Source organism: Triticum dicoccoides, chromosome 6B (genome assembly GCF_002162155.2).
Source record: "Triticum dicoccoides isolate Atlit2015 ecotype Zavitan chromosome 6B, WEW_v2.0, whole genome shotgun sequence".
NCBI classification, from domain to species: Eukaryota; Viridiplantae; Streptophyta; class Magnoliopsida; order Poales; family Poaceae; genus Triticum; species Triticum dicoccoides.
The window spans coordinates 713997965-714011883 of NC_041391.1; the positions used below are offsets into that span (position 1 = coordinate 713997965).

At 47.8% G+C, this 13919-nt stretch overlaps 2 protein-coding genes and 1 pseudogene across 2 annotated transcripts; all 3 read right to left on the reverse strand.

The window, feature by feature from the left end:
- The window catches only part of LOC119321615, a 15244-nt pseudogene extending 12022 nt beyond the window's left edge, over window positions 1–3222 (reverse strand).
- Window positions 3223–4348: 1126 nt separating this feature from the next.
- LOC119321616 (disease resistance protein Pik-2-like) lies at window positions 4349–8085 on the reverse strand. The gene is made up of 3 exons (XM_037595218.1): window positions 7975–8085; window positions 5451–6360; window positions 4349–5345 (listed from the first exon to the last, which is right to left on the reverse strand). The coding sequence occupies exons 1-3, from the start codon at window positions 8083–8085 to the stop codon at window positions 4369–4371; spliced, it is 1998 nt and encodes a 665-aa protein (XP_037451115.1). The 3' UTR covers window positions 4349–4368.
- Window positions 8086–10065: 1980 nt separating this feature from the next.
- Window positions 10066–12557, reverse strand: LOC119325351 (putative disease resistance RPP13-like protein 1). The gene is made up of 3 exons (XM_037599103.1): window positions 12169–12557; window positions 11768–12050; window positions 10066–11647 (listed from the first exon to the last, which is right to left on the reverse strand). The coding sequence occupies exons 1-3, from the start codon at window positions 12476–12478 to the stop codon at window positions 10579–10581; spliced, it is 1662 nt and encodes a 553-aa protein (XP_037455000.1). The 5' UTR covers window positions 12479–12557; the 3' UTR covers window positions 10066–10578.
- Window positions 12558–13919: the final 1362 nt, after the last annotated feature.

Here is a 13919-nt window from a genome sequence, read left to right on the forward strand (position 1 = left end):
GAGGTGGTGGAGGAGTACTTTCAGGAAGGGGGGGGGGGGTGAGCCCGAGGAGGAGGATGTGGGGGACGCTGGCGACGGGGATCTGCAGGCGGAGTAGCAGACCATCCTCGATTCCCTCCCGTCGGAGTCGGCTGCAGAGGCAAGACCCCGTCGCCGGCAGAAGATGGAGGCGTAAGAGGCCGCAGAGGAGGCAAAGATGTTTGCCTACATGGATGAGGTCGAGCAGGAGGAGGATCACGTCGTGGCTAATGTTGTTGCGGCGTGCTCTTGGCTCCGCCAGTTACTTCATGAGCTGCTTTGTGAGATTCACAAGGCCACGATCGTCTACTGTGATAACGTCTCTGCCGTCTACCTCTCCGCTAATTTTGTTCATCATCACCGAACGAAGCACATTGAGTTTGACATTCACTTCATTCGAGAACAGGCCGCACTTGGGCATTTTCGGGTTCTTCATGTGCCTACCGCTCAACAGTTCGCCGATGTTATGACAAAAGGGCTACCGACTTTTGTCTTTGAGGAGTTTCCGTCCAGTGTCTGCGCCTTCGGCGACGCTTCGACCGTAGGGGAGGGGGGAGGGTGTTGAACGTACGTTATCTTCTGTACATGTATAGGACTAGATCTTTGTATTTATACCGTCGTATCTCCTCTCTTCCCTTTGTATATTTGTATATTTGTACCGTTGTATCTCCTCTCTCCATCATGTACCTATATATATGCATCATGCACACGATCAATGAATTATCGATGCATGCAATCCTTTCTTTTCATCTGACGCAGACACCTGACATTCAGCAAAACTACCACACTGTATATATATCCATCTTCGGCTCCTAAACCGTTTTGCCATCTTGTGTTGGCACTACTACACTGTATGCGTGTTACCATGGAGTGAAACGAGGAGACAAGGAATAGGATCAGCATGCGTGCATGCAGATGACATGAGAACCTCTTTTGGACATACGCACCTGTCCAGCACGCGCAATGTGGCATACAATGCAACTTTTGCAGGTAAAGTATCTCTCTACGTACTCCCTCCGTTTTTTTAGTCCGCATATAAGATTTGATCAAAGTCAAACTTTGTCAACTTTGACTAAATTTATAGAAAATAATATTAAGATTCACAATATGAAATCAACATTGTTAGATGCATCATGAAATTAACTTTCATACCATATAGCTTTATTATTGTAAATGTTGATATTTTTTCTTCAAAGTTTGTCAAACTTTATAAAGTTTGACTTTGACCAAATCTTATATGCGAACTAAAAAGAAATGGAGGGAGTACATAGCCCTCCCCTCCATCGGCATTCGCATCCACAACTCCACTCCACATGCATGCACATGCACAGATCATACTATCTGACTGTTGCTCAAAGAAAAATCAGTACTATCTGGAGTACTATCCTAGCTACAGCAACCATATATCTTACATAAATCAATCAATCTAAATGGTGGCAGCCGGCGACAGAACCAAGATGACGTGGAGAAAAACTCAAGGAAGCCGACAGGCCGCGGTTGTCGCGGTGGGAGCGCCATTGCATCTACCAAGAGCCGCCCTGCGTGACCAACACCAAAGCAAGGCGTACCAGCCGCAGGTGGTGTCGCTGGGCCCCTTCCACCAGGGCAACCGCGGCCTTCGCCCCATGGAGGAGCACAAGCACCGGGCGCTGCGGCAGCTGCTCCGGCGCGCAGACCGGCCGCTCGACGAATTCGTTGCCGCCGTGGAGGAAGTCGCCGAGGAGCTCGAGGGCGCGTACCTTGACCTCGACAGCGAGTGGCGTGCCGACGGCGACGGTGGGGGCAGGGACCGGTTCCTGGCCACGATGATCTTCGACGGCTGCTTCCAGAAGAACAAAACGAAAGATGAGATTATGCATGCATGTCATTTTACCTGCATGATGACGGCGAAATATGAAGTTATGAACATCAGACAGATATTGCTGTTGCAACCCCGTGCCTAGTTTGATCTGTTTTATTTGCGAAAAATAGGGAGATTTCATTACTCAGGGCGGTCTTTCAGCCATACACAAATTTACAACTTCGTGCCTAGTTTGACCTGTAAAACAGAGACATCCGGGACCTGCCGCTGGTTCGGCGCCTCCTCTTGTCCCAGAAACTCCCGCCTCCGCTCAGATTGGGGTTCTCTCCATGTTCAATCTCAAATGAATCCGCCTCCCACGCCGCCTAGCTAGTACGCTCTTGGGGAAGGAGGGATGCAGATGGACCAGAGTCACGGGCCGCCTGCGGCAGTGTCCGATAGTATCTGTCCTTACGTCCCGCTCAGATTTGTCTCCATGCTCTGCCAGTCTGCCTACGATGACCCCTGGATCAGAGTCATGGGCCGCCTTGGCGTGTCACGGTCGAAGGTAAACAATCGATATAACCTGATTTGGCAATCTTACGGAAACGGCTGACACATATCCCTAGGTATATGGACGTATCAGATAAGCGGGCCGGGGTGCAGGTGCTCTAAAATATATTTTCGATTCTTCCAGGCTTCCGGACAGCTTGACGCTCTGGAGATTTTTTGGAGCTGTGGATATGCCATCCAAACAACCAGTTAAGCTCTTACCTGACTGCACTGACAAGGATTCAAGGAGTCTGAGATTGGAAATGGCTGAACAGAACTCCGGACCATTTATCTTGTTGATTCCGACCACTCCTAGCTTCCGCAGGCTGGTGAGGCCTTTTATCTCTTTGATAATGGTATTTCCCCAGGCTAGGTGCACATACCGCAGTGTATGCAGGGCTTTCAGTTTCCTGGTCCCTCTTGGCACCTTAACACCATACTCATCTAGACCCGTAATGATATTAGGGAACATTATGCAGCAGCCAATAGTGCAAATATCATGCCTGCTGAAGTCATCCATGTCTAACTGCTCACATAAGCAACAAAATGGACATAACTCCCATTGCAACTCCAAAATTTCTAGACACTTTGTAAGACAATCTTTATCTTCCTCCCTGTGTAATTGCTACCAGCATGGAGATAACATAGCTTACTTAGCTTGATGATGTTTTTGGGCAGCATTGTTATACTTGTCTGTTTGATGTCTAGTGTCTCGAGTTGTCTTAGGTTACCTACCGAATCTGGGAGGTTATAGATATTGCAACATCCTCTTAGGGAGAGGTATTTGAGATGAAGAAGCTCCCTAATGTGCTTAAGGTGTTGAGTCCGACAGCAGGAGGTGCCGGATCCGCCTCGCCTTCCTCGTCCTCCATCTACGAGTCCTTCATCTCCATGTCTGGTGCCCCCTGTTTCGCATCCTCCTCCTCGTCGTCGTCCTCATGCTCCGGTGCTTCACGCTCGTCCTGCTCTAGAGTGTCCGGAGGCAAGCCGGTTGCAACCCGAGCGGCGTGCCGTTCCTGTATATTTGCTAGGAGTTCCAACTAGCATTGCGGAGTGTGCATCTTATAAATGCACAGTGAACCTTTTTAAAAAGATAAAGTAAACGAGTTTCTGTTTAGAAATTTTAAATAACAGTAAGAAAACAAAGGAATAAAAGCAAACGAGTGAAAGAAATGAGCGTAACGAAGGAACCAGTAACTATTAGTAGGCCGGTTAACTACAGTCTCTTCGCTTGAGCACTACACTCCTAGATCATATGTGGTTACATCGATTCATTCTGCATTTCTGCTGACAGGTGAAAGACAGAGCCGAGAGACTGACACGATGATCACCAAGGAGGTCAGAAGAAAAGGAATATGATCGATGCAAAACACTGACGAGTTCTCTGCATCTAATCCAAACAGTTTACAACTACCAAAGATATTACTGCCGCCTTATCACAACAGCCCACCCAACAATGGTATATACACATCTCCGGCCCGAACATACAGAATTACAGATACAGAGCATCTTGCACTGCAGTGCCGGCTCATTCTTCGCCAAATCGAAGCAGAGCCCCAAAGCAGAAATGGCATCCTGACCACCAAGGGCAAAATAAATAAAAGGGTTACAAGCGTAGCATATGATACAACCTAGTAGTATTTTTTCCATCTAATCCAAACAGTTTACAATCGCCAAAGATATCATCATACCCTTATTAAGCAGCTCGGCAATGGTGCACACACATCGCCGGAACATAATACAGATACAGAGCATCATACATTGCCGTGGCTAGTCATTCTTCAGAAAATCAAAGAGATACCCAAAGCAGCTAAAGAAAAGCCAACTCTAACACTAACAGCCGCAGAACAACAGTGCCCTTGACTCGCGTCGGCTTTATTTCAATCCATTAACACAATATAACAAGGAATGCAAGAGATAAAACAAGAGAGTAGATAAAAGATATATACTCCAACAGCATGGCATGGCAGACACTTAGTCAGGATATTTAGCACAGAAATAGCCCCAGGTTTCTGAGCTCATTGCACCTTCAAGACTGGCCGATTCTTATTATTATTCCTATCAAGCTGCATCTGCAACTCCTCCCTGACTTTATCTTGCTTGGGTTTGTTTCTCCTATCTTTTTCCTTCATCCATTCATACTCTCCTTTGTCCAATCTTTCGATCCCCCCCGTTTTTGATGATTTGGGTGTAAACCTGATATAATGAAAACTAAGCCGTACTTCCTTGATGCTTTGGAGAAGTTCTAGCCCAGAGAAGGCAGCTTCAGTATCTCCAAGGCTAAGGGTCAGCATCTCAAGACTGGGCATCGATTCTTCCTCAAACTCCACTAATCTAATTTTCATCCTTGTGTAAAAAAGATCAAGGACCGTGAGCCTTCTGAAAAGGCCAGTCTGAAACTGGAGTACATCGATATTGAAATAGCTATCCCACAAACCCAGAATGGATAGGTTTGGTAGGTTCCCAAGGACTTGCATGGTTTCAAGGTTCCCTGATAGCCTGCTGAGTTCTAACTTGAGCTTCACTAGATTTTGGAGCCCCTTGATCCATTCCGGCAATTTTTCCAGGCTGCCGGATAGCTTGAGGCTCTGCAGGTTTTCCGGAGCTGTGGACATGTCATCTAAACAGCCATTTAGGCTATCCCCTCCTTTTCCAAAATTTAGGATATGCCCTGTCCGCACTGACAATGATTCAAGATGGCTAAGGCTGGAAATGGCCGAACAGAAACCTGGACCATTTTTCTTGTTGATACCGACCACTCCTAGCTTCTGCAGGCTAGTGAGACCTTTTATCTCTTTTACAATGACATTTCCCCAGGCAAGATGAACATACCGCAGTGTACGCAGGGCCTTCAGTTTCCTGGTCCCTCTTGGCACCTTAACACCAGAATCAGCTATACCCCTAATGATATTAGGGTTCATTATGCAGCAAGCAAGATGGCAAGCCTCACACCTGCCAAAACCACTCATTTTTGAAAAATCCAGTGAGCAGCATGCTACACATAAACGACTTTGCATTTCACAAATGCGTTTACACTTTGAAAAACAATTTCCCTCGTTATCCCCTAAACCGCTGCCAGCATAGAGATAACATAGCTTACTAAGCTTGATGGTGGTTCTGGGCAACATACCTATACCCGTCCCTTTGATGTCTAGTGTCTCAAGTTGTCTCAGATTACCCACAGAATCTGGGAGGTAATAGATGTGATCACACCCTCGTAGAGAGAGGTATCTCAGATGAAGGAACTCCCCAATGTGCTCAAGGTGATGATTCGTTAACCCATCTGTTCCTTCCAGGTCCAGCACCCGAAGAAACCTCATCTTGTCAGAAATGTAAAATGGCCTACACTTGCCAAACACCGTCAATGACCGTATGCGGGACAGCTCCACAGTGCTCTCCAACTCATGCTCATCTCCCTCCCAGTTGCTGCTTATGGCAAGGTGACGCACTGCACCGTGGGTGTTCAAGCTGCAGCCTTCCTCCAACCTGAAAAGAAGATTTTCCTCCAAAGACTCTGCAATGCTGATATCACGAATCAGATCGTGTAGCTGGCACGAGTCGAATCCTTGTATGCTGCAAACTGATTGCTGAGTTGGTAATATCATGCTTCTCTCTATGAGTTCCATGAAGTATCTATCTGTTGTGGCCTTGTCTCGTGCATAACCTTCAGCAATCCATCGGTAAGCCAAACGTCTCTGGCTAACATTGCGGTCTTCAGGAAAGATGGACATGTACAGGAAACAAGGTTTGAGGTAATAGGGTAGGCCATCATAACTTTTCATAAGGACTGTTTTTATGGCCTCCAATTTTGGATTCATCTCCAGCTCAACACTGATATGCTCATTCAGTTTCCTCCACTCTACAGCAGTTTTTGTTGGTTGATCAGCCAAGAAGCCACCGATGGTGACTATCGCAAGGGGAAGTCCATTGCACTTCTTTAGGATTAGTTTTGCTGGTTCAACCAACGCAGGATATTGCTCAGCCAAATCAGTAGTCCTATTCTTAAATACCTGCAATTATGGAAAATACAATTAGTTTCTTTTACTATAAATGAATTAGGCGCATCCAAACCACTTTTCCTAGTTTATTTAATAGCTAGCATGCCCCAGTTTGGGTGGCGAGTACACATGTTGGCTATGTAACAATGAAACCACTCTTTAAGGCCCGAGCGACAGGTAGCTCCATTATCACAGCCGCTCGCTCGCATTGAGATCATATTCCCATCAGTATCTGGACTGTATTTTGTAGTTCACACAGTTCATGGACCCACCATCGGCACAGAAGGGTCCATAAAACAAGAAATGTAGGCATCACGTGTAGTTCACATCAATGGGAAGGACAAATGTGGGACATGGGCCGGTATGGCGCTGATGATGATTATTAACATTTAAATACATTAAGTTTTCACGAAAGAACAGGCGCAGGCTGCGCTGCGGCGCGCGCTGACCAGCTGGTGCAGGAGGCAGGGGCCTCTCAGGCACTCGCGGTCCGGTCCGAAGAGGTGGAGTTGGCAACAGGGGTTGCCTCCCCTCCCTCGCCTGGCAGAGCCAAGGTGAGGCGCGTGACCAAGGCAGTGTCCTCTAGGGGCATTCGCCTTCACAATCGCATCATTTAGATGCGCGCGATCTTTTGGAACATTCGTGATTTCGGCCATGTGGGTCGCCGATCCCAGCTGAAGGAATATATGCAGAAGGAGGGAATAGACATCGTTGGCTTCCAGGAGACGATTAAATTAGATTTCCGGCATCATGAGCTGCTCGCCATCGACCCCCTGGAGAGGTTCACTTGGAACCACCTAGCAGCGACTGAGCACTCGGGGGGCATGTTGTTAGGTTTTGACCAAGCCGTTTACGAGGTGCTAGCCTGGGATGCGGGCACCTTTTTTCTGGCTGGGCACATTCGCCACCGTCAGTCTCAGAGGGAGCTGGTGGTGATCCAGGTCTACGGACCGGCAGATCACTCGAGATCGGCCGAATTCTTGGGCGAATGGCAAACCAAGGTGCTCACGGTGGGCGCGTCGCTAATCCCTCTATTAGTTGGTGGGATTTTAATCTGATCCGCTCGGGAACAGACAAAAACAACAGCAATATTAACTGGCCAAGGGTGGCCATGTTTAATAACGTCATTGCCACTATGGCTCTTCGGGAGGTGGCTAGGTCTGAGGCACGGTACACTTGGACCAACAAGCAGTTGGCCCCGGTGTGCTCCGTGTTGGACAGGGTGTTTATCTCGCCCGACTGGGAAATTTTGTACCCATTGTGCTCGCTCGTAGCAGAGACCAGGATCGGGTCAGACCACGTCCCGCTTATCCTCACCTCAGGGAAGGACAGGATTCGTCGAAGCCAACAGTTCTTCTTCGAGACGGCTTGGTTCGAAATTCCCGAGTTTGACTCCATCTTCAGGGCGAAGTGGATCCATTGCGTTAGCCAGGTGGGTATCCAACGGGGACCCATGGAATTTTGGAACGCGGTTGGGGGCCGCCTGCGGGCTTGCCTCAAGGGTTGGGGGGCCAATTTGGGTCGTCAGGAAAAGGTGCTCAGGGAGAGTATCCTCGCAGAGATAGCGAATCTTGATGAACAAGCTAACGAGCAACCTTTTTTGAACAAGAATGGGCCCAACGTTACGCGCTGGAGGATCAGGTTCAGTCCTTGCTCCACACGGAAGAGGAGTACTGGCGGCGTCGTGGTGGCCTTAAGTGGGTACTTAAAGGCGATGCCGACACGAAATACTTCCATGCCTACGCTAACGGGAGACGACGGAGATGTGCGATTCTCCGGCTGCAATCCAAACAGGGGTTACTGCTAGCCTAGGCGGATATAGTGCGTCATGTCTACGACTTCTATATCCAACTGATGGGTACGAGTGAGGAGCAGCGGGCAAGGTTGTGCCTGACCTGTGGGAGCCATCCCAGCTCGTTACCGAACAGGAAAATGAGGAGCTGGGGCTTGCCTTTTTGCCCGAGGAGATTGATGCTGCTCCGGGGAGCATGAAAACCGACACCGCGCCCGGCCCAGATGGATGGCCAGTGGCCATGTTTAAACACTTCTGGTCGCTCCTTCGGGGACCTATATTTGAGGTGTGCAATGGCTTCATGCGGAACGGTAGATATCACTCGGCTCAATTTTGGCGTCCTATCGCTTATTCCCAAGGTGGTAGGAGCTGATAATATTCGACAATTTAGGCCTATCGTGTTAATTAATGTCCCGTTTAAGATTTGTTCCAAAGCGACCAACTCCCGCCTAGTCCCGATAGCGCACCGTACTATTAGCCGCACCCAAACTGCTTTTATCCGCGGTCGCAACATCCTTGAGGGAACTCTTGTCCTGCAAGAGATCATCCACGAACTCAGACACACTAGGGAACCGGCCATCCTTCTAAAATTAGACTTCCAAAAGGCGTACGATCGAGTTAATTGGAACTTTTTGTGGCAGGTTCTTCTGAGCCGTGGTTTCTCGGCCATGTGGGTCCACCGAGTGAAATGCAGCTGGTCTCGGGGGGCCAGACTGCTATCTGGGTTAACGGGGAAGTTGGAAACTTCTTCCGGAACATACGGGGACTGCGTCAGGGTGACCCGATGTCTCCGATCTTGTTCAACTTTGTGGTGGATGCCCTCGCGGCTATGTTGCGGAAAGCCACCTCGGCTGGCCACATCAAGGGAGTGGTCGGCCATCTTATTCCAAGGGGGATATCTCACTTGCAGTACGCAGACGACACCCTGCTACTGTTCCAATCAGATACTCATAGTATCGTGACGGTTAAGGCATTACTACTGAGTTTTGAATTGATGTCGGGGCTCAAAATCAACTTTCACAAGTGTGAAGTGCTATCTATGGGGGTAGATAGTGAGGAGGGACGTCGCATCGCAGACCTCCTCAACTGTAAAGTGGGAAAATTCCCCTTCACGTACCTAGGCCTGCCCCTAGCGCCTCGGCGATTGACAATCAATGATTGGGCACCCCTATCTGGCAAAGTGGGGAGAAAAATGAGCCCCTGGCGCGGCAAGTTCATGTCCTCCGCGGCAAGACTTGTCCTGACCAACTCTAGCCTCTCCTTGCTTCCCATGTTCGCCATGGGTCTTTTCCTGTTGGCGGAAGGGGTCCATGCTAAAATGGACATGCCGAGAGCCCGTTTCTTTTGGGAAGGAACGGGCCTCAAACGCAAGTACCATATGGTCACTGCGGTGTGTTGGCCCAAGTCCTTTGGAGGACTAGGAATCACAAACACCACACTCCAAAACATCGCGCTGATGTGCAAGTGGATCTAGAAGCTGTCGCAAGGGGCGGCTGGCTTATGGGCTGACATCCTTAGGGCGAAATACTTTCCAAACAAGATTTTTTTTCGAAGGGGACACGAGGGGCTCCCCTTTCTGGAATAATTTGCAGGCAATCAGACCAGCCTTCGACCAAGGGGCCAAATTCGCTGTTGGAAACGGCCATTCCATCCTTTTCTGGCTCGACTTCTGGGTGGGCCCTCGGCCTCTCTGGGAGGGATTCCAGACCTGTATGCAATTGCGGTGCATCCAAATTTACGGGTGGCAAATGCCTTGGCTTCTCTCCCCCCTCCCCCCAGCAATTTCCTTCTGCCGTAACCTAAACACCCAGGAGACAGTGAGTCTGGGCGCTTTGCTAGATCTGGTGAACTACGTTGCCTTGTCCAATGAGCCTGACAGGGTGTCATGGCATGTAAACGCCTCCGGAAAGTTTTTCGTCAAGTCTTTATATCACAAATTGTGCCAAGGGACAACACAGAGGGAGGCTAAAGGACTCTGGCAAGCCCGCGTTCCGCTGAAGATCAAAGTTTTTCCTTGGCAAATGTTCCAAGATCGGCCCCCTACGTCTATCAACATAGCTAAACGAAACGGTCCGGTGATGGGTCCGTACGCGGTATGTGGGAACCCCGAGAACGCAAACCATGTTTTCTTTCTATGCCCACTTGCAAGGTTCACCTGGAGCGCTGTGCGCGAGGCGGCTGGCGTCCACTGGGTCCCGCGGTCCTCTTCTAAACTTGTAGGGCTACTTGATTCGGTCGGACAGAGCAAGCATGTGTTGTGGACTAGTATAGGGGCGTTGTTATGGTCCTTATGGCTCACTCACAATAAAGTTACCATTGAGGGCACTCTCCCGTCGCACCCAGCTAACATCATATACAAATGCTCTATCCTCATGCAGCAGTGGAGTCCATTGGTGAAGCGGAAGGACTCTGAGATCGTGAAGCACGCGCAAGAATGATCATATAGAACAATATGAGAAGCACTGCTGTAGATGGTAGGGCAGCTCATCATAGGAAAGCTTCAAAGCAGACATGATGCCGCCAGTGTGTTGCAAGGATTTCCAATCTTCGGTCTTCAGAATGTTACTCCAGTGATCTACGGTAAGATGATCTTTTAACAGTGTCCCTACAGTTTCTGCTGCTAATGGGTTTCCCTGTAATCTTTTTGCTATCTGCCGCCCAATCTCGCTTAGACTAATTTGCTCTTCATAGTTCTCATCACCAAATGCACATGCTTTGAACATTAGCCAGAAATCACCATTTTTCAAACCCTCTAACTTAATTGATCTAATTGTTCCTCTCCTATTTGCAACGGAAGGTTTTCTAGTTGTCACAATTATCATATTGCCATTTGCACCATCAGACTTGAAAGGAGCCAGCAATTTGTTCCATCTGCATTTATCCATGTCTTCCCAGACATCATCTAAAACAAGTAGAACTTTCTTTGATTTAACATGACCCTTCAAGACCTCCTGAAGCTTGGGAAAACATAGGCCATCATGTGTTTCTTGGGAGACGTAACCTAATATATCTCTTGTGAGTCTCATTTCATCAAAGTTGTTAGACACCCAAATCCATATCTTGTGATCAAATTGACTTCCCACAGTTGGATCATTGTATACAAGCTGAGCAAGAGCTGTCTTCCCAACTCCTCCGATGCCTACAATAGGCAGAACAGTAACACCGGCAGTTGATTTGTGTTCTTTTACCAACGCTTTGATGGATCTCTTCTCTGCAGCTCTCCCATACACTTTTCCTTGAACAAGACTTGATGTTCTTCGGCGTGGATCTGAGATTGTACTTTGATGGTGATTTGAACTTGCACCAGAGTCTGACCCAAGTATCTTGAGAAGCCTTGTGATAGCCTCTCGTTTGCCTTGCAGCTGACAAGTGATGTCTTGTATCGTTTCGGAAAATTTTGGGTTAGTTGTGGGTATGTGTGTGGACACCTCACCGGTTCTCATCCTTTTTCTGCCAGATGAATTACCTGCTGCAACATGCGTAGAAATTGTGGTAGCATCGACAGTGCTGCAATAAAGAAATAAATAGTGGATTGGCAATGAGAACCTTAATACAATCTTACAGCAGATGTACAAAAGAAGAGACTCAAAAATATGTTGGTAAAAGGCACTAAAATTATTTAGGTACCTTGAAGAAGGGTCACTTGCTCGGCGTTTGTTGCTACAAGCTTTGCTCTTGAGATGATTGCGCAAAACTGATGTCCCTTTTTTGGTTTCACACATAAGCTCTGTTTGGCAGAGTTTACATCTTGCTCTGGCAGGCCCTCCGTTTTGTTCAAACTCTGTGATGTCAAAGTGAATCCATTCCTTGGACCGTAACCTGCTATTACCGCTACTCTGTACACCAACTGCAGTTTCACTAGATCTTTCAACTTGCTGCGTTTCATGTCCATCCATTTCGAGCAGCGTCTCTAAAGCACAAGAAGAAGTGGACCAGATATATTTAGCTTAGTCGTGCTCCAGGGGGAAAACCAATTAGCAAGAAATTCAGAGCTACTTGGATATGAACAAATTCGTTACCAAAATTACCTGGTTGGAGCTCCTGCTGGAGCCTGTAGCAGTCCAGCTCGTCGACCACATCGTCGGCGTCGTAGAGCAGCTCCTTGACGGCTGCCAGAGATCGGGTCAACGGCTTGTTCCCGGCCGCTCTCCCCTGCACAGCAGAAACCACCATGTCCACCGCCTCCACCTCGGACCTGAGCTTATCGACGTCGTTGCCGAGGTCAGCTTGGCGGATCCATGAATTCAGCTTGCCGCCGGCTGGGAGATTCGCGAGGATGGTATCTGCGAGCCAGCCGATCGCGGCCTCCAGATTGGTGTCTTCCACCGCCTCCATCATCAGATCCGGCGGAACCGCTGAAGCAGGTGATCGAGAGCGGCAGCAGCGGGAGGCGACACGCGAGGAGACCTATAGCAGCAGGGAGATGGAGAGACGGCAGAGGGGATGAGGAAGAGGAAGGTTGACTTTTATAATTAGAGACTGTTCATATTATTACATGGGCCATCTTTCTCAACGAGCCCACTCTGGCCCATGGCTGCTCTGGTTTTGTTGCTAAAAAAAAACTGCTCTGGTTTTAACCCCCCTAAAAAAAGCTCTAGCTTTAATCTCAAGAACATAAAAAAGTGTTCCTTTACTTTTGGAAATGCTGCAGGCGGGTGCGAGCGGCGGCGTACCCAAAGGATGCGAGGAAGCAGGTTAACATGCTCGGGCCAGGGAGGTGTGGGGATCACCGGACTTTTCGCAAATCGGGGAGCTTAGAAGGATAGTTGGGGCGGTGGCTAGCACGACGGTGGGGAGAGGTAGATGTGCAGCAACGCCCGCCGGCCAAGGAGGAGGAGGCAGGCGGTTAGGGACGGGTATACCACAAGGAAAGAATAAGGTGGATAGTGGATTTGGGTAGAAAAGGGTTGGAGGAGAAAGAAGGTGATCTAGCCGCTCATTCCTAGTCCAAAATTCAAGCGCATTTTTTTTAACAGTGCAACCGTAGACGTTCATACATACGCATATACACTCATTCCTATGAATGCACGCACGCGCCCCTTGTGACTTGGGTCGGTCCATTTTTGGGGGGTTTTCCCTCGGATTTCTCAAAGTATTTCTGCCAATTTTCCACCAATCTATACGCGTTTAACTTTCACCGACCTTTTTATCCTTTTTGTGCCTTCACTTTCCCTGTTTTTCTTTTTTCTAGTAAATCAAACATTTTCCTCCTAAAATAAATGATCTCCTTCCATAACACATCAACATGTTTTAAATTGCATGAATATTTCTTTTTTTGGTGCATGAATATTTTTTAAATACATGCCTAACATAAGAACATTTTTTAATCATCAATACTTCTTAGTACTTAAATACCTAAATTATTTTCACATATATGAATTCTGTTTTGTATAAATGAACATTTTATTTTTAACTTGAATATATATTAATATTTTTATTTTAAAATTTATATAAGAAAAATAAAATCATAACTTAAAAATGTTGTATAAAAAAATTCCATAAAAAGAAAAGCTTTTTGTTGGGCCGAACCAGTCCGGCCCATGTGGGTGCTATTCGGTCTATATGATCAGCCAGACACTTGACACATCTCTTTATTATTAAGAATTTTTTGTGTCTACATCACGTGACACATGTGGTAAGCAATCTAAACAATTCCCAAATAAAATTTATGTCTGAACTTGAGTTTCTGTCTAAGGACAAGCCTAGGCTGGCAGCACTGACCACTCGATGCAAGTGGCTAGCGACGGTGGCAATAGTTGTGGCATCCAGCGCCGGCAGA

Excerpts from the sequence above, each read along its gene's own strand:
- LOC119321616 (XM_037595218.1), bottom strand. The coding sequence starts at position 8,085 with ATGGAAGTATTTCGTGTCGGCATCGCCTTTAAGTACCCACTTAAGGCC. Across the intron at positions 6,361-7,974 it reads TGAACCTGATCCTCCAGCGC|GTATTTAAGAATAGGACTAC; the intron begins GTAACGTTGGGC and ends CCATAATTGCAG. Across the intron at positions 5,346-5,450 it reads CAGAACCACCATCAAGCTTA|CATGCTGCTCACTGGATTTT; the intron begins GTAAGCTATGTT and ends GTTTATGTGTAG.
- LOC119325351 (XM_037599103.1), bottom strand. The coding sequence starts at position 12,478 with ATGATGGAGGCGGTGGAAGACACCAATCTGGAGGCCGCGATCGGCTGG. Across the intron at positions 12,051-12,168 it reads CCAGCAGGAGCTCCAACCAG|AGACGCTGCTCGAAATGGAT; the intron begins GTAATTTTGGTA and ends CTTGTGCTTTAG. Across the intron at positions 11,648-11,767 it reads GCAAGTGACCCTTCTTCAAG|CACTGTCGATGCTACCACAA; the intron begins GTACCTAAATAA and ends TCTTTATTGCAG.